This window comes from Mustela lutreola, chromosome 5, assembly GCF_030435805.1.
Source record: "Mustela lutreola isolate mMusLut2 chromosome 5, mMusLut2.pri, whole genome shotgun sequence".
In the NCBI taxonomy this organism is placed as follows: domain Eukaryota; kingdom Metazoa; phylum Chordata; class Mammalia; order Carnivora; family Mustelidae; genus Mustela; species Mustela lutreola.
This window is the reverse complement of record NC_081294.1, coordinates 150655723-150674254: the sequence shown is the minus strand read 5'-3', so window position 1 is coordinate 150674254 and position 18532 is coordinate 150655723. Positions and strand designations below refer to the sequence as shown.

The 18532-nt window shown below is 49.8% G+C and overlaps 1 protein-coding gene across 1 annotated transcript in view; it reads left to right on the top strand.

Annotated features, from left to right (window-relative positions):
• COL23A1 (collagen type XXIII alpha 1 chain) overlaps positions 1-18532 on the top strand; it is a 313725-nt gene that overhangs the window by 18954 nt on the left and 276239 nt on the right. The window contains exon 2 of the mRNA XM_059175866.1: positions 7012-7078. Within this exon, the coding sequence (XP_059031849.1) occupies positions 7012-7078 (67 nt within the window). The remainder of the gene's footprint in view (positions 1-7011; positions 7079-18532) is intronic.

Here is an 18532-nt window from a genome sequence, read left to right as displayed (position 1 = left end):
CAGGAGCCCCAGGACATTATGATTCCTTTTTTAGAAAGGGAACGACAGACTTTATTCAGACCTCCCTAGTTTTTCTCTGAAGTCCCTTTCCTGTTCCAGGATCCCACCCAGGATACCAAGTTGCATTCCATTGTCATTTCTCCTTGGTCTCCTCAGTCTATGATGGTTTCTCAGTCTTTCCTTGTTTTTCATGACCTTGGCAGTTTTTGGACATACTGGACAGGGTAGTTTGTAGATGGTCCCTCAGTTTGGGTGGCTCTTATGATCAGCCTGGGCTCTGAAGGCTTGGGAAGAATAGCACTGAGGTGGATCGCCATTGTCATGGTGTCATGTCAGGGGTCCACGATGTCACATGACTTATCACTGGTGGCATGAACCTTGACCACTTGGTAGTATCTGCCAGATTTCCACGTTATAAAGTCACCATTTTCCTTTCTCTGCTCTTAGGAAATGAATCTAGCCTTCACTCAAGAAGAAGGGAATTTAGCTCCACCTCCTGGAGAGGGCAGTATCTACATATATTATTGGAAGATATGTCTCTTCCCACTTATTTATTCAGTCATTTATATCAGGATGGACTCACGAGTTTCTAACCTATTCTTTGGCTAATAATCCAATACTGTGTTTTTTTTTTTTTTTTTTTAAAGATTTTATTTATTTATTTGACAGAGAAATCACAAGTAGATGGAGAGGCAGGCAGAGAGAGAGAGAGGGAAGCAGGCTCCCCGCCGAGCAGAGAGCCCGATGCGGGACTCGATCCCAGGACCCCGAGATCATGACCCGAGCCGAAGGCAGCGGCCCAACCCACTGAGCCACCCAGGCGCCCCCAATACTGTGTTTTTTATTTTGTGGCCAAGTTGTTCCAGCTTTGGTCATTCTGAGCCCTTTCAGGTAGGTTTTGTATTTCTTTGACATAACTCTTTCCCCACCTCCTTTTTTCAGAAAGGACTTTCTTACTTTCCGCCACTACAAGGCACTTGAAGTTCATCTTGTATATTTCCTAGCCCAGGCCTAGAACCAGCTATTTCTCCAAGGAGCCCTGGTTCCTTTTCTTGGAAAATGGTATATAGAAACCAAGATTTGGGTACTAGGTGGGCTTATTACTTCCAGGATATCATTGGTGGTCGGGTCATCTCTGCAGACAGCTAGTGTATATATGCCTGAATATTCATTCCCCGGTGTACACATACCTATGCATATTATTTCTTTATGTCTCTTCCTGTGTACATTAGATGGGACCTTGGAGTGGCGTCTCTGACTCATCCAGCACCACACGGATCATTCTGTCTTTCCCGCTTTGTGTATTTATAGCTTCTTTCTTGGACAACGAGAAGCCCAGCTCTCATCACTCATTCAACCCTAATGTCTACACAAAGTAGTTTCAAAATTGCCAACCTTTCAGAACTGCCCTCTTAATGCCCATTGCCCAGGGAGAAAGTGAGCAACAGCTTTCCTTGCTAGGGTACAGCATCTCTGTAGGGCTCTTTTTGTGTTAGGCCTGATAGTTCTCCATCAAAACACTGTTCCCCCAGTTACTTAGGTCGCCTGCCTGCCTTTCCCCGCTACTTGCTGCAGTCTTAACAAAGTTACATTCATTCGTGACAGCCCATGTTTCATCCAAGGATTCTCCGACCTCCTGGTTGATTTTTTTTTTTTTTTGAAGAATTTATTTATTTATTTGACAAATAGAGATCACAAGTAGGCTGAGTGGCAGGCAGAGAGAGAGGGGGAAGCAGGCTCCCCGCTGAGCAGAGATTTTTTCCCCTCCATGATGCAGGGCTTGATCCCAGCCAGGACCCTGAGATCATGACCTGAGCCGAAGGCAGAGGCTTTAACCCACTGAGCCACCCAGGCGCCCCCCACTTCCCGGTTGATTTTTAAAGAAAATGTGTATTTGTTAAAGTTCACTCTTTGTGATCTCCAGTTTTATTTATTTATTTTTTAAATATTTTATTTGAGAGAGAGAGAGGGAGAGAGATCACAAGCAGGAGGAGCAAGAGAGGGAGAAGCAGACTTCCCGTTGAGCAGGGAGCCCGATGCGGGGCTCGATCCCAGGACCCCGGGATCACGACCTGAGCTGAAGGCAGACGCCCAACTGACTCAGCCACTCAGCTGCCCCAGTCTTACTGTTTTTGACAAATACACAGTCATGTTGTAGCACCTCCATGCCATACAGAACAGTTCCATCAGCCCCTCACTGTCTTCTTGTGTCTCCATGTACTTCAGGCTTGGTGCTCCTCAACCTTCAGCAGCCCCGGATCTGATTTCTGTTCTTTTCATTCTGTCTGGCCCGGGGGTGGATGGCAACTTTTTGTTTGTTTTGAGGTATGAAGTTTGCTTGTAAGCAACTCTGTGATCAGAGCTGACTGACAGCTAGAGGCAGGTCCCACCCTGATGCTTACAGACCCCTCTGTGGTCTTAGTGTTCTCATCCGTAAATGGGTAACAGCAGTCCCCGCCTTCTAGGGGTAGGGGGCATATGGGCAGGTCTGAATGAGGTAACAACTGTTAGCACAGTGCCCAGACCATTGTTAGTAATGAGGAACTCAGTAATAATACTTTGTGTTTGTTATTCTCCCCATGTCCATGATGAGGTATGAATAAAAGAACATCAGAGGCCAGATCTGGCTGCCCTCTTGGGCTGCTGGGGGTAGGGGCCCCTCCCTGTGGGGGCTGGAGCAGAGAGGGTCCTCTGACACTTGTGGTACTAGAATCATCTGTCTGTCATTCACAGATTGATCTCAGCAGGGAGACTTGAGGGTGTCATTTTGGTTCTTCTTCTACTTCCACGCCTTTTTTTTTTTTTTTTAAGCTGAGAAGATAGTATGACAGCACAGTAGGGACTTCTACAGTTGTAAATCACCGTAATCCGGACACCCACGGGGACTCATGTTTTGGTAGCTGCTGCCTCCCCATGCCTGAATTTTTACACAGATACAGACTTTTTATTTACGGTATCATAAACATCCCCCCCCTTTCTTGCAACGCAGTGTTCCTAATGACATTTCACGAAATATGACAGTTTCTTCCAGGCCCGTTGCCCTCAGTCTCTAAACCACTACCACTGGTTGGGGGGGGGGGGCAGTTTCATGCGTGTCATTCTTTGCTCCTGCTGATTTTTATTTTCCTGAGATTTCTTCCCTAGGGCAGGAGTCTTCTGTCGAAGAGGCTAGGAACGTCTTTGTGGCTTTATTTGTACCATTTTACAGAAATAAACCGTGACATCCTTCTACGTGTATTAATCTATACTTCATCAAAATGCACCAGTTCGAGGCTGTGATCAGCCTCGTGTGCGGCTGCTGCTGCTGTGGGAGCCTGATAAGAGCCGAGGGTGCCAGACTAGTGCTCCCACAGGTCCTTAATATGTTTATCATCCAACAGTGTAACTGACCTTTTCTGAGAACCACGATCTCCCCTTCGCGCCCGATGCCCCTCCCCCATCCCGAAACTTGGAGTCCTCCTTTGGGGGGGGGGCACCCGTGGAGGGAGCAAGTCTCAGCGACTTTTTTCTGAAACCCCTCCTTTATTTACTTTTGGAGTCAGGACTTGTTTGCATATGTAAAACCAGGACCATATTGTTTCCAGATGGGAGGGGTGTTGCCAGATAATTGGATGCAAAAAAAAAAAAAAAAAAAAAGAAAGAAAGAAAGAAAGAAAAAAAAATTGAAGCCTTTAAATCATTTTTACAAACCTGGACACAGAACAATATTTTCTTAGAATTAGAGAAGAAAAGACGAAGCATGGAAATAAAGATTGTGGGATTGGGTTTCTAATTCAAACATTTCAGCTTGTGTTCATAGCAGTGGCATTTCAAACCCACAGAAGTGAGGGGCCTGGAGAGGGAAGATGGTGGGGGGGGGGGGCTTGGGGGACTTGCAGAGGAAACTACAGATTCACCATCTAATCCAGAGGGACACGCGGGGACGGAGTTAGAGTCAATGACCAAACAAAAACTCGATCCCATTAAGCCAGGACCCTACCTACTAGCATTAACAAGAAGATTATCCGCCCCGCCCCGCCCCCCAGTTTCCTGTTTAGTTCTTTATTTTACGATAAGAGCAGTTTGGAAGTAATTGTGCATCCTATCAGTATTTGATAAAGCCTCCCTCCCTTTCAGCCGAGCGGCGCAGAGGTGAGGGGCTGTTAAAGGCGAGTTGAGGTTTAGCCTGAAATGATCCGGTTTTCAACCGGGAAGCTAGTGCGGCTTCCAGTCTGTCTCGCGACGATAAAAACAGACGTCTGGCACAAATTGACCCGCTGAAACGCGAAGGCTGGATCGGTTTGCCGCGTGCAATTTGAAATCTGTAATAGTATCTGCAAATACGGCGGGGGTAGGGTGGAGGGTGAGCTCTGAGCACACCGCTCTGGCCAGTGTCTGCATCCGCCGGCAGCTTCCACGCTCCAGTTCAGAGGCACGGGTTGCTAGTCAGAGGCACGGGTTGCTAGTGGGCGACCGGGCCCACCCAGCTGGGGTTGGGGCTGGGGGTCGGTGGTTGTAGGGCTGGGAGGCTTGGTGTGTGCGGCGGCTGCTGCTGTGGGAGCCTTTCTCACTCCGCCACGCTCCACCCCCCTACACCCCCCAGCTTGCGAGAGCCCAGGGCAGCTCTGGGGGCCTCTGGAGCCTGGGGGTCCACGTTGCTCCTAGGGTCGCTCTGGACCAGGTGCACCAGGTGCACCAGAGCAGGAGTAACCGGTAGGGGTCTAGCTGGGACCTGGGACCTGAGACCTGGGAGCCAGCGTCCTATCCAGGTTTTGATTTCTGGGGCAAGCTGAGGCCTTGGGGGGCTGAGAAGGTAGGGGTGAAGATGGGCAAGTTAGTGCATCTAAAGGCATACCCTTCCCCACCCCAAACACTTCCCCCAACCCCACCCCACCCCCATTCGTGGTACTTCTGCCATTCAGCTGGGATAGGGGGGGCATGACCACAGACCCGCATTCCCTCAAAACCTGCAGGCCTTCACTCCATCTCTGGTGGGTACCAGCCTCTGTGGCTCATCTGTAAAATGAGGGTGAGGCTGGTGGGACTGGAGGTGGACCTGGAAGTACCTGTCAGGTGGCCTGAGCTCCTGGTCCCCTGTGTTTCAGACCCAGCTTGGCTGAAGTCCCAGCTCCTGTGAAAATTCCAGGCTTGGTGCTTGGGGGCTCAAAACTGGGGGTGCTCTTCTCACCTCCTCTAAAGCAAAGCTTTAAAAATAACAGCTCGGGGGACATCTGGGTAGCTCAGTCGTTAGGCGTCAGCCTTCTCAGGTCGAAATGGAATCAAGTCCCACATCGGCTTCCTGCTCAGCAGAGAGCCTGCTTCTCCCTCGGCGTCTGCTGTGTTCCCTCTCTTGCTGTCTCTCTCTGTCAAATAAGTAAATTAAAAAAAAAAAAATCTTAAAAATAACAGCTTGGTGGGCGCCTGGTTGACTCAGTCTGTAGAGGGTGTGATGCTTGATCTCAGGGTTGTGAGTTCGAGCCCCAGGTGGGGCACAGAGACGACTTTAAAAAAAGTTAAAAACAACAGTTTATATGCTTGCTGTACCGTCTTCAAGGTATCTTAAATTTTTATTTACTTATTTTTATGGAGAAAGATGCCATTTAAAAAAATATTTATTAGTTTGTTTTGAGAGAGAAAAGGATAGAAAGGGAGTGGGCACAAGTGGGAGGAGCAGAGGGAGAAGGAGACTCTCAGGCAGACTATGTTGAGCCCAGAGCCTGATGTGGGGCTCGATCTCACGACCCTGAGATCGTGCCCTGGGCCAGAACCACATGTCAAACCCTTAACCCACTGAGCCACCCAGGCACCCCAGAAAGATTATATTTTTATGTTTGAACCTTCTGGTGGTAGTATCACATTTTGTCATTCAAGTTATCCCATTTGGGGTTTCCTTTGTTTAGGAGGGAGATTTTTTATTTGTTTGCTTCCTAGGGAAAAGTTGATACTTTATTTTTATTTTTATTTTTGGTTAGGACTCAAGCCTTTGCTTGTTTGGGGATTATGGGCCCGTCATTTCACTCTTCTGAACCTGGCTTTGGGTCTAGGGACTAATTTCTTTTTTTTCCCAAGCAAGTCCCCTGTGTGCGAGGTAGGGACGGTAACCGGGGCCTCCAAGAGTTTCCTCCGACAGGCCCATCAGGTAATGATTATGCCTCAGCTGGACTGCAAGTTAGCATAATAGTGGAGCTGGGATGTTTGATCCTATTTCTGGGGTAATTCTTTTCCCTTCCCCCAGATCTTCCGCAGGGCTGGGCATGCATAGAGATTCTTGTTCAGTGGACTGAGCCAAATTTTCTAGGCCAAGGATCCCTGCTGGTAAGAAGGAAGGAAGATGTCATCAGGGTGAATTAGGACTGGGCCTGGGGTCTGATGCCCCACGGGCTGCAAGGGATCCAGCAAGGGGGCCCGGGGTGTCCTGGGTTTGGGTCCCCTCTAAGGACCAAGGGTGGGTGCCAAGGCCCAGCCTCCCTCTGCTCAGCCCTCCCCTCTTCACAGAGACTACATGGTCACTCTGACTTTTCTGGATTCAAGTTTGAAAATGCTGTAACAGGGATGCCTGGGTGGCTCAGTGGTTAAGCATCTGCCTTTAGCTCAGGTTGTGATCCCAGGGTCCTAGGATTGAGCCCCCGCATTGGGCTCCTTGCTCAGCGGGGAGCCTGCTTCTCCCTCTGCCTCTGCCCTTCCCCCTACTTATGCTCTCTCTTTCTCAAATAAATAATAAAATAAAATCATTAAGAAAAAAAATTAAAAATTTAAAAAAAAAAAAAAAAAGAAACCGCTGTAACAAACAGAAACTGCCACCTTTTCAGGGACTCCCAAGTGATCGTTACACGTTTCTTTTTGTTTCTCTTCTCGGACTAAAACTAGCTGTAGCACTTAACCACCTTGTAAAGAAAATATGCCCAACAGTGCAACCCCAATGTTGATCTTTCCAATACGGTGGGGTTTGCTGATTTTTCCACTTTTGCCCCTGTCCACTCTCAAACTCATGCTCGTTTTTTCTGCCCCCTCCCCCTTTCCTTTCTGATTCAGAAGTTGGAGGGACTGGCCAAGCACCGGACAGTTCGGGAAGCACCGACCGCATGTGTCTGCCCACCAGGTAAGTGGGTGTTTGATCTTTGTGGGCCGCTGACTTTCAAGGTCCAGCCTCCTATCTTCTGTCTGCTCAGAACTGCCAAGCCCACATGGTCCAGATGCTGGCCCTGGGTTGTGGCTCGTGGACCATCTGGGGGATCTTTCTGCCTTTGTCTTCTCTGACCAGCTCACCAGGCAAGGATTCTAGCGAGGTTACCTGACCTGGTTTGATGAGGATGGTGGTCTATTAGAAACTGTTAGAAGTGACTTGTGCTGTCACTCCATCCACCAGCCATGGGGTCTGGCTTTTCCCCATTCACTTCAGCTGGCCGAGACCTGAGATTCCTTGAAAATGAACTTCTCCATATTAGGAAATGCCCTGGGATTTCTGCACAGGTGGACCTCGCAATATGAGCATTCACTTAGGATTTTAGGGCTGGCTTGACTTAGTCTCTAAGAGGACCTCCTACATTTTAACAGGAGGAACAAAGGACTTGACAAGCACTGCCATCATTAGCAGACCAAGAAGTCAGACGTTTGATTCAGTGGGGAGAAAAACAAATTAGAAAAACACAGATGAGTTTTTGGATAGAACAGGGATGGTTCCTGTTGTGTTTCTTTTCTGTTTTTTCCCCCCTCCTCTTTCTGAGTGCTGTATGGATGTCGATTCATGTGAGTTATGTGGAGAAGTATTTTTTAAACTGGGAGTCACAAAGCGTTTGTAGGATATGAAATCAGTTCCGTGGGCTGCAGCCAGTGTTTTGAAATTTTGAATTGGCTGTAGACTGGAATCAAAACGTATTGCAGTGAAGTTTTTCCTTGAGCTATTTTATTTGGAGTGTGTGACCTGGATGGTGATGGAAATGGGTTTCCTGCTATGCGATGCTGACCAGAAGTTTGAAAATCCCAGATACAGATGATTGGGGGGTGGGGACACAGGGAAGGGGCACAGAGTTCCTGGGTTAATCTAAGTTGGACCCAAATCTTGGTCTGTTGTTTATTAACTCTTGGGATCTTTATCGAAAATGGATAACAATATGGGAGTGGGCTCTGTAGGCTTTTTTGAGATTTGTACTTGAGTCTGGATCAAAGCCCATGACCTGGAGACAGTCCTGTGACCTGCTTTCCCTTGGGTGGGTGGAGGGGGAATCCTGAACCACCATGAGAGGCTCCAAGAGGGTCTCAGCTTTTTTTCCTAGCACTGAAAGCCTAAACGGACTCCCTTTCCCCCAGCTCTGATCTGCCCTGCAGACTTCTGGAGTCTGGACCCGCAAACCGCCCTCTGCAGCTTGGAGCCCCATCTGATTTGAGATACTTCCAGTTGCCTACTGCCCCTCCATGCCCACCCAGTTCCTTCTCACGGCCTGGAGACTGTGTGATCTTTTGTCAGATCCTAGGAGGTTTGATAAAACAGATAAGCGTGGCCAGAGAAGGGAGACACCCTGTGTGTGCTGCCCATTGTGCAGCGGGCCCTCAGCGGGAGCTGTGGAGCCAAGAAGGGGGCCAGGCCTCTTGCCCATTCCCCTCGCCCTCTGCCCAGCCAGGGGTTGGGAGGCCTGGCAGGGCTGTGCCCTGAAATGGCCCCGTGACCTCGGACAAGGGAGGGACCTGTGCCTTGCTCCTCTTGTCATCTATAAAATGGTGTAGAGGGTTGAATGAGGTCATCCAGGATTGAGGGTGGGCCCTAAGTCCAATGACAAGTGTCCTTAGGAGACAGAAGGGAGAGGTTTGAGACTCAGAGACACACAGAGGAGAAGGCCTTGGGAGCCCTGGGAATGACACACCTAAAGGCCAGGAACGCCAAGCCTTGCCCGTAGCCACCGGAAGCCGGCCAGGGGGTGTGGAGGGGGGTTCAAAGGGAACCAGCCCTGGTGGCACCTTGACTTTGGACTTCTGGCCCCCAGAACTGTGAGCGAATCAGTGCCCTGTCATTTTAAGCCATCTCATTTGCGGCAGTGGGTTGTGGCAGTTCAGGAAACTGGAGCAGGCTGGGATGTGAATCACCCCGAGGACCTGGGGCTTGCGGAGGGGGGAGGATTGAAATCAGGAGCCCCCCTTCCCCATGCCTCCGATTCTCATTCACCTGCCCAAGGAGACCCTTCTGCACTGCTTCTGCAGACAGCTCCAGGCTTTAGATGCACGTCCCTTGAGTAACCCAACACCCTTTTCCCGTATGACCTATGTATTTACACATTGAAAAATGAGCCGGAAGTTCAAAAAGCTTCCGTAGTTTCAAAGTGGTCATTTTTGTGTAGGAAGTGGCATATGACTTGATTGAAAAAGTGCAGGGACTGCTAAAGATTACCCACAGAGAAGGATACTCCTTCCCCGTGCTCCCCAGTTCTCCTGCTTACCTTTCTAGGGGCTCGGCCAGCGTGCCCCTGTGCTAGAGAAGAACTTTCGCCATATCCTGCAAATACAGCGGCCACTATTGGCCCCCTGTGGCTGCTGAGCCCTTGACATATGGCCAGAGCCAATGAGGAACTGAATTTTAGAATTAGTCCTTAATTTTCATTTCAGCTGCCACACATGGCTAGTGGCTTTGGTCTCGGGCTGCCGGGTTTTGGAGGTAGTTCCTGTATATTTCAGACCGGGCCTGGAGGTGTCAGGCTGGATGGACAGGAGCCTGCAGTCTGTTGGGGGAAGCCCCATGCCCTCAGAGCAGCAATTCTAGAACTGCAGGAAGGGCTGGGAGTCCTCTAAGGGTATTCTGTGGCAGAGGAAGGCACAGTCTGGCCCCCTTTTGGGCTAAGACCTGTCTTGACCCTGGAGCATCCTAAGGGAGGGGTCGGGGCTGGCTCCCAGCACCTTGGAGCCGAAGAGCCCTGGGTTTGATGTGACTCTGTGGTGTGGTCCCATCTGGCACGTCCTGGGGTGTTATTGGTCCTTGTAGGAATTAACTCTGCTAATGCCGATTGCTGAGTTAATTGCTGTGTCTGGAGTATGGGATGCATTGATCGGCAACATCTGGGTCATGTGTCTGTTCTTGGATCTGGGGGAGCCCCTTGTTGGGATTGACCCCCCCTAGAACCATGTGGGCTGAGAATGGGCAGGGTAGTGACCCCAAGGAGTATTCCCAGGGTGCCTGTTCCCAGAAAAAGACAAAATAGATTCAGCTGGGAAGTCATAAATAAGAGCTTACCGCTCTGGAGGGCAGCTGGTCAGCCCAGTCTAGGGGGGCCTCAGCTGGGGACTGTAGACAGAGTCTGGGTTTGACCAGAGGCTTGTCTCCACTCTGGGCACAGAAGGCAGTCCTTTCCTTCTGTTGAACTTGTCCAACCTTCTGCCCAGCCCGGTGACAAAGCACTTGGACTCTGGGTGCTGACTGTCTAGTTCAAATTCTGTCACTCACCAGCTCCATGACCTTGGACACTCACCCCCTTCTCCTGCTGCCTCAGTTTCTCATCTGTGAAATGGGGTTTCCAGTAGGAGCAACATCATAGGATAGTCCCAAGGATTGGATCAGTTTAATGCATGTAAGTTGTTTAGGACAGGACCTCTGCTGCTTCCTGAGAGTGAGCTGTGGTTACCATTAACTCAGATCCATGGTGCCCAGGCTAATGCAGACCCTCCCGTGCAGCTGTTACCTTCTCGATTCTCGCTGATGTCCGGCAGGGCTGCCAGAGAGATGGGGAGAGGAGATTCCAAGTTAGTGGTTGTCTGGGAATATTCTGGAGGGAAAGAACAAAGGCTTGGCACACCACATTGGCATGTTCTGCGGGGACATGGGTGTGAAAAAGCTGGTGACAGAGCCCAGGAGGGAGAGAACCGGAAGGGAACAGGAAACGTGTAACCTGTGAGCTCCTATTAACCACTAAGGGCTTCCAGAAGGAAGCTCTTCATCGGTTCACACCGGTTTCCACCCTGGTTTCCCCTTGCCCTGGAAGTTTGTTAGGAACTTTTCAGGAAAGTGGCAATATTTCTCTCTCTCTCTTTTATTTTTCCCTGTGCCCTTGTATAACATACCAGAGATGCTGCCTGTGGTTTCCCAATGATGTGCACCAGTAAACAGATTAATCAGAGTTAGAAATGTGTGGCTCTGTGAGGGTGTTTGGGAATTTGAGCAGAGGAGTGAAACCTTACGGAGGAGAGCCTGACGTCCAACCTGATAGATCTCCTTGATAGTTTACGGCAAATGTTACTGAGTGGAACGGAAGTACAAGTTACATGTGTTCAGCCTGTTTATCTGTTGGCATAGCAGAGAGCTTCATGAAGGGTGCGTAGCAGAGAGCTTCATGAAGGGTGCGTAGCAGAGAGCTTCATGAAGGGTGCGTAGCAGAGAGCTTCATGAAGGTGCGTAGCAGAGAGCTTCATGAAGGGTGCGTAGCAGAGAGCTTCATGAAGGGTGCGTAGCAGAGAGCTTCGTGAAGGAATCCTTAGTCCCCTTTCTGAATTATTTATTCAGAGAATTTTAAAAATAACACTTTTTTTTTAACCCGCTAAAGCCTCAGTGGCTGGAATTTATGGTACAAAACAGTAGCTTGATGGCAGTTCTCCTGCTGTGTCAGACTGCACAGAGTTGAAGGAGTTAATTTGTGTGTCCGATCTTGTTTGCTTGTTTCTGGGCGGGAATACTCAGGAGGAAGGTCTCCAGAGCCCACTTCATTATGCCTGAATATTTGTGCCTTCTTTCGTTCATCTCTCCCTACCCTCATTTTGTGCTTTCCCTGGGCGATATTGACAAAGATTGAGAGAGACATGGCAGATGGAGCCTGTCATTGAAGGTCACGGGGCTGAATCAAGAACCTTACCGTACTAAGAATGGGAAGAGTCTGGAGAGAAAAAAAAGTCTTGCAGAAGAGAAAAAAAAAAAAATGGAGATCATCCCAGATCAGGAGGACCTGGGCAGGGGGAAGATAGCTGGGCAGTGTTTGGAAGAACGTTTGGCATCTCAGCCAGCTGAGACAGGGAACGCATGCCACAATCCCACCACTTGGAGCAGAGGCAGCGGGGTGCTCTCTGGTTGGAAGGGGGCAGTGGGAGGTCAGGGTGGGTCCTGGTTAGAGAGGGATGTGGGTCTTATTCCAAGGGAAGACACGACTGAGGGAATGGCAGTAGAGTTCAGCATTAAGAGGATCCCAGAAACAGCTCAGAGTGAGTACTGGGGACAGATTTGGTTCCTTCAGAGAAGTCCCGGGAGAGGGTGCTCTGGGTGGGGATGGTCTTTGTCTTGTTCCCTGCCGTGTCCCCTGCACTTAGAATGGTGTCAGGCACACAGTGGAAGGATGATCTACATCTGCTGGGTGACTTCTGTGGAGGAGAGGGCGTGAGAGCTTGACTGGGGGCCATGAGAGTTGATGGCAGGGAGCAGCTGCAGGAGGCACGGGCCCACGTGGGGGACGGAACTCACAAACAGGATGGATGAGCACAGGAGGGGACAGAGGTGCCTGAGGCTAAGAGCCTAGGGGAGGTCGATGCCCGAACAGAGACAGGAAATCCCTGAAGAGGGATTTGGAAGGGAAGATGGTAAGCGTGGTGGTTTTGGTTAGTGAGTGGCTTCATGAACCAATTAGCAGACCCACTGATGGATGGGAGAAGATAATTAGAGGTCTTTCCTTAGGGCATTGGTCCAGCTACTCTGAATCTGCTAATTACAAAATATACCCTGTCCCGTAAGTAAAGGTCGAGGGGTTTAACTATGTGCTGACCGCTGAAATTTGGAGATTTTCCTGTGACCACCAGAGGGAGCCCACTATATTCATTAAATTCTATAGAAATTGAACAGGAATTTAAAAGCAAAGGATAATTAATTTTTAAAAAATGACTATAAGGCACCTAGCAGTGAGACACAAAGTCAGGCACCCACTCTGGTGTTTTTTCCTACCAAAATGGAAGATGCCTCAGAATATTCTAGAAGATTCCAGAATCAAGTGGTTTCCTGGAAGCTGGGATAAATTATGGGAAGGGTAAAATAGCCCTCAGCAAATGCATTCCTAGAACAGTTGCCCCACCCATCCAATGTTTCTGGAGCGCCATCTGGTTTAGTTGTAGCTGAGAATCCTGAAGCTATGGGAAGAGAGGGACTCAAAATGCCTTGACCTCAGCTTGGCCAACTCTGTGCCAACTCTTGGGTGACAGGTGCAACTTTTCACTGTGTGGGGTGTCATGTAACTTTGGAGGTAAGGGTTATTAAATTACTAAATGCCCTACAGATCAGGAATTGCTCACAGGGTGGCACTGCCTTTCCTCAGGGTAAGTTCAAGGGGGTCATCCTATCTGGCTTCTCACCGTCCTTCAGATGCCAAAGTGTATTCCACATGGATGGAAGACGTCAACGTTAAAAATGAAGCCACAGAGGGCAAGACAAAAATACAACAGGTCACTGAAAAAAACTGTGAAGAAGAAGTAGACTTTCTAAGTGTTGAAGTCTGAAACCAAAAGGCAGTGGTTCTCAACCAGGGAAGATTTTGCCCCCAGGGAAGTTCTGGCAATGTTCGGAGATGTTTCTGGTTTGTCTCAGCGTCGGGGGTGGTGGGGAGCTACTGGCGTCAGAGGGGATAGAAGGCCAGGGATGTGGGTAACCATCTTGCATCATATAGGACAGCCCCAACACAAAAAATGACCCTTCCCCAAATGTCAGTGGTGTCGAGGCTGAAAAACCCTTCTCACCTTAACAAAGTTTAAAGGTAAAAAGCTGAAAACATGGGCGCCTGGGTGGCTCAGTGGGTTAAGCCGCTGCCTTCGGCTCAGGTCATGATCTCAGAGTTCTGGGATCGAGTCCCGCATCGGGCTCTCTGCTCAGCAGAGAGCCTGCTTCCCTCTCTCTCTCTGGCTGCCTCTCCGTCTACTTGTGATTTCTCTCTGTCAAATTAATAAATAAAAAAATCTTTAAAAAAAAAAAAAAAAGCTGAAAACAGTTCAAAATATACAGTACACGTATCGTGAATATTCATGAGGTATAAAGTGTTCTTGCAAAAGAATAAGGAAAACTCAAAATGTTTTATGTGGAAGAGTGGGCAAAGAATATGAATGGAGATTCACCAATGAAAAATACAAATGGTGACACTTTCCTTCAGGGGATACTTATAGGGCACCCAACTCTGTGCCAGGCACTGCCCAGGGAACTTCAAAGATCGTCCATTTAGAATAAATAGTGGAAATTCCCAGTAATATGAGATTCTGTTTTCAGGAATCAGATTGATAGTGTTTACATTGTTTTGATCTTCCGGGTGGGCATTTGTTGCAGATGAAGTCCAAGGGCAGTTGGCTGGAGAATTCTCTCTTGTTTGGGGATTCTGTCTTGTTCTCTTCAGGCCTTCTACTGCTTGGATGAGGCCCACCCACATTATGGAGGACAATCTGCTTTCCTCCATAGGTGATTAATATTCACCTATTTGAATGTTAATCTCATCCCAAAGAGTGCTCACAGAAACATCCAGAATAATGTTGGACCTCGGACCTTCATCTCTTCCTTCTCTTGGGGTCCTCCTCCTCCCCACGTTAGCTCTCTCTCTGGTCAGTCAGTTGTCTTAACTGCTTCCTATATGTGGTCAAGTCCTTCCTACACCATCCGTCCATCACTGCCTCCTTTAGACCCCCATTGGCTCTCGTCCTTTCCAGACCTTTCTCAGGAACAGGGCAAAGTGATATTTGGTTTCAAAGCCTTCCATGGTTTTCTACTGTCTTTAGGACCAAACGCGCAAACTGTATCTGGATAGTTCTCCATCTGATTCCTGCCTCCTTCCCTGCATCCATCTTTCACATCATACCACCTTCCTATCTCAAATTCTATGCCCTAGGGAATGACTTGGTTTCAAAACCAGAGCCTGTGCGTCATTCCTCTGCCAGAAGCAGCTCTCCCCTCCTGGTGGCTCTCCTTGAAGAATCCACCCACATTCTTTCTTCAGGATCCATTGGCTGCACTGGGCTGGCTGGTTACAGACCCTCCACGGGGGTTGGCTGGGGTTATAGGAGCCAAGGGCAAACTCGGCCCTTGCGAAGGGAACATGCAAAACTCAGCTCTTTCTGTAAATACGGTGGGTGATTTGTGGTGTGACCCTCGGATCTGTTCAGGGATGGTTTCATGGAAGGGCTAATAAAATCTATTAAGGAAGCTGCCAAGCCCGACACTGTCCTTCTAGAATTACACCCTGTCCAGGAGTGGGGTAGATCCTCCCCCCCCCCACTCCCCACCTCCGAGGAAAAGCCTCTTCGAGCACTGTTGGCCTCCTTTTTTTTTTTTTTTTTTTAAACTTGATACTACTAACTCTCTTACCATTCTTTCCAGTGTTTTCTTCACTTGGCTTTTTTTCTCTTTGCTCACTGAGGCATCACTCTGGCCAGGGCTTGGCTCGGCTGAGCCGTGAGTTGCCCCCAGGGTCCGATGATTGGATTCATTTGCATTTGGTTCTCCCTGGCCTGGATCCCTTCCGAGTGAATCAGATCCGCTCCTGCTGCCTTGCCTTGGGGCACTTGCCGCTCTGTGCCGGAAATTCCCTACAAGGAAACACTTAAGAACTATCCTTTCTACCTACTTGTGATCTCTCTCTCTCTCTGTCAAATAAATAAATAAAATCTTGAAAAAAAAAAAAAAAACTATCCTTTCTGGGGCGCCTGGGTGGCTCAGTCTATTAAGCGTCTGCCTTTGGCTCAGTTCATGATCTCAGGGTCCTGGGATTGAGTCCCACCTTGGGTTCCCCCGCCAGCAGGCAGCCTGCTTCTCCCTCTGCCCCTCCCTCTACTCGGCTCTCTCTCTCTTACTCGCAAATGAATAAAATCCTGAAAAAAAAAAAAAAAGAAAGAAAGAAATATCCTTCCTGGAAAAGCCTTCCCAGTCCTTTGCAGCTAACATCCCCTGTACATTCTGTTCTAGCCCCTCCCTTCTTTGCCTAAATTGAGCAGGGTTGGGGAGTTATGTGGACCTGGGCAACCCCAGATGCCTCCCTAGATTGGAAAGCCTTGCCTCTGGGAGGGAGCACCCCCTCCACGTCTTCTCTGCCCTTGGACCGCTGAGCCCCTCTTCCCCCCTTGTCCTGGAACTGGGTTACCCGCAGCTCCCTGCGCACCCTCACCCTAGGCGCGGCTGACTCCAGCTTGCCTTGCCTGGTCATGAGGCTGAGCAAAGTGGGGGTTATGGGCAGAAAAAGCTGCCTTTGCTGAGTTGTACAGAGAGGCTTGGTGGTGGCAGAAACACAGAAATGTCCCTTCTCCTCCTGCGTCTGCTGGTTTGGTGCGCTCCGTCCCCCTGTGCTGCGTGCACCCGCACACTTCATCTTCCCTAAGTGTGTTGACAGCCACGTGTCACTGGAGCCGGCCCCGGGACGCGCTTCTGTGCGGATCACAGGGAGCAGAGGTTCTCGGGGAGCAGAGCGGAGGGAGCGCATCTCGGTGGATGGTGATGGAGTTTGCGTTGTCACTAGCAACAGAAGCCAAGCGGGGCAGACTTTGGGAGCACCGGAAAGTTCTGGAAGGAGTACTGAGCTCCCAAGGCGGACAGGATGGGGCGGTTCTGAGAATCTGGGCAGCGGCAGGTCCCCAGGGGATGGAGGCCTCTCCTATGTGTGCCATCCAACTGTTTTTACGTGTGTCACTCGGCTTGAGTTTCAGGGTCCCTACTGCGCATGCCTGGATCCTGGACGGGTCCCTCCGCCTCGGGCCTCCGCACAGGGCAGAGAGGCAGGGAAGCGCATCCCTGCAGGCTCCAGGATGACTTTCAGTATCTGGGAGAGAAATCCAGCTTCAGATGCGGATTGATCCAGCCGTGAGAGCCGGCTGTGGCCACCCATGGGCCCTGTGAGGTGCTTCTTCAAACTGTCCATCTCCTTGTCTGTAAAAGGGGACAACGTTATGTACCTTGTAGGTTTGGGTTGAGGATGCTCTGAGATAAATGCATGGGGAAGTGCTTGGCATACAGTAGGAATCTAATAATGTCTGTGGATTTATCACTAAGGAAAGTGATCTGTGGTCCCCAGGAGGTGGGTGAGAGACATAATAAGGACACAGGTCCTTATTATGGGTGTGGTGTGACTGAGGGGGCATGGGCAGCCTGACACCATGTGGGACACTTTCCGTTTGCTGCCTCCTCTGCAGAACGGAGATTCATGTCTGCTCAGACTCTTGGTTTGTTTGGTTCCAGAATCCCCTAGTGAAGCCTCTGCTCCAAGATGGAGAAAGAAGCGTCCATCTCCTGGCTCCTTGGGGAGCCCTTGAAGTTGATTATCAGCAGGGAGCGGTATAAAGCCCTTTTCTTTAGGGTGACCCTGGAGTTTTTCCCCCTGTGATGCAGCAAAGGCTCTCCTCTCCCCAGACCCCGCTGTTCTTTTTTAGTTTTTCAGCCCTGCCTTTAGAAATGGGCCTGAATGCCGGCCCAGCTGCCTTCCCCCACGAGGTCATGCTTTTCATGACCCTGAGCTTGAAGTGGCCTGTTGTCTGTTTCTTTAGAAGGAGCTTCTTGTGGCCCCCTCACAGGCTAGCACAGAAGTTCAAAGCCCTACAGGCTGAGGTTCTGTGCAGAACGGGGGCTCACGAGGAAGAAAAGTCCAGCAAACAAAGTCCAGTGCGTGGCCCAATTTGGAGGAGGGCCAGACCTGGTTCCCCCATTAGACACCCACACGCCCACCTCCCCTGTGATGCTTTCTGCCAAATGCACCTTTAAAAACATATAGACAGGGGCGCCTGGGTGGCTCAGTGGGTTAAAGCCTCTGCCTTCGGCTCAGGTCATGATCCCAGGGTCCTGGGATTGAGCCCCACATCAGGCTCTCTGCTCTGCAGGGAGCCTGCTTCCTCCTCTCTCTCTCTCTCTGCCTGCCTCTCTGCCTACTTGTGATCTCTGTCTGTCAAATAAATAAATAAAATCTTAAAAAAAAAACAAAACAAAACATAGAGACAAGGGGCGCCTAGGTGACTCAGTCAGTTAAGCGTCTGCCTTCAGCTCAGGTCCTGATCCCGGCATCCAGGGATCGAGTCCCACGTTGCCAGGGGTGGGGTGGCGGCGGTGGGTCCCTGCTTAGCAGGGAGTCTGCCTCTCCTCCTGTCTCTGCCCCTCATTCATGCTCACTCGCTCTCTCTCAAATAAATAAATGAAATCTTTATAAATTTTTTTTTTTAAGATTTTATTTATTTATTTGACAGAGAGAAATCACAAGTAGATGGAGAGGCAGGCAGAGAGAGAGAGAGAGGGAAACAGGCTCCCTGCTGAGCAGAGAGCCCAATGTGGGACTCGATCCCAGGACCCTGAGATCATGACCTGAGCCGAAGGCAGCGGCTTAACCCACTGAGCCACCCAGGCGCCCATAAATGAAATATTTAAAAAAAAAAAAAAAATGTGTAGGCAAGACCATACATGCCCCTGGGAGGGTGAGGGCGACAGGTGACTTGAGGGAGGGTGGGGAATGCACCAGAAGGACCGGACAGTGACTGTACCCCTGAGCATCACTGCCTGTCATCCAGGTGTGGTCAGAGGCAGACCGTGTTGGCCCCTGGGTTTGTTGAAGGTCTGCGGTGTATGGGAACGGCATATTTATTAGCTGTGACTGTGTCC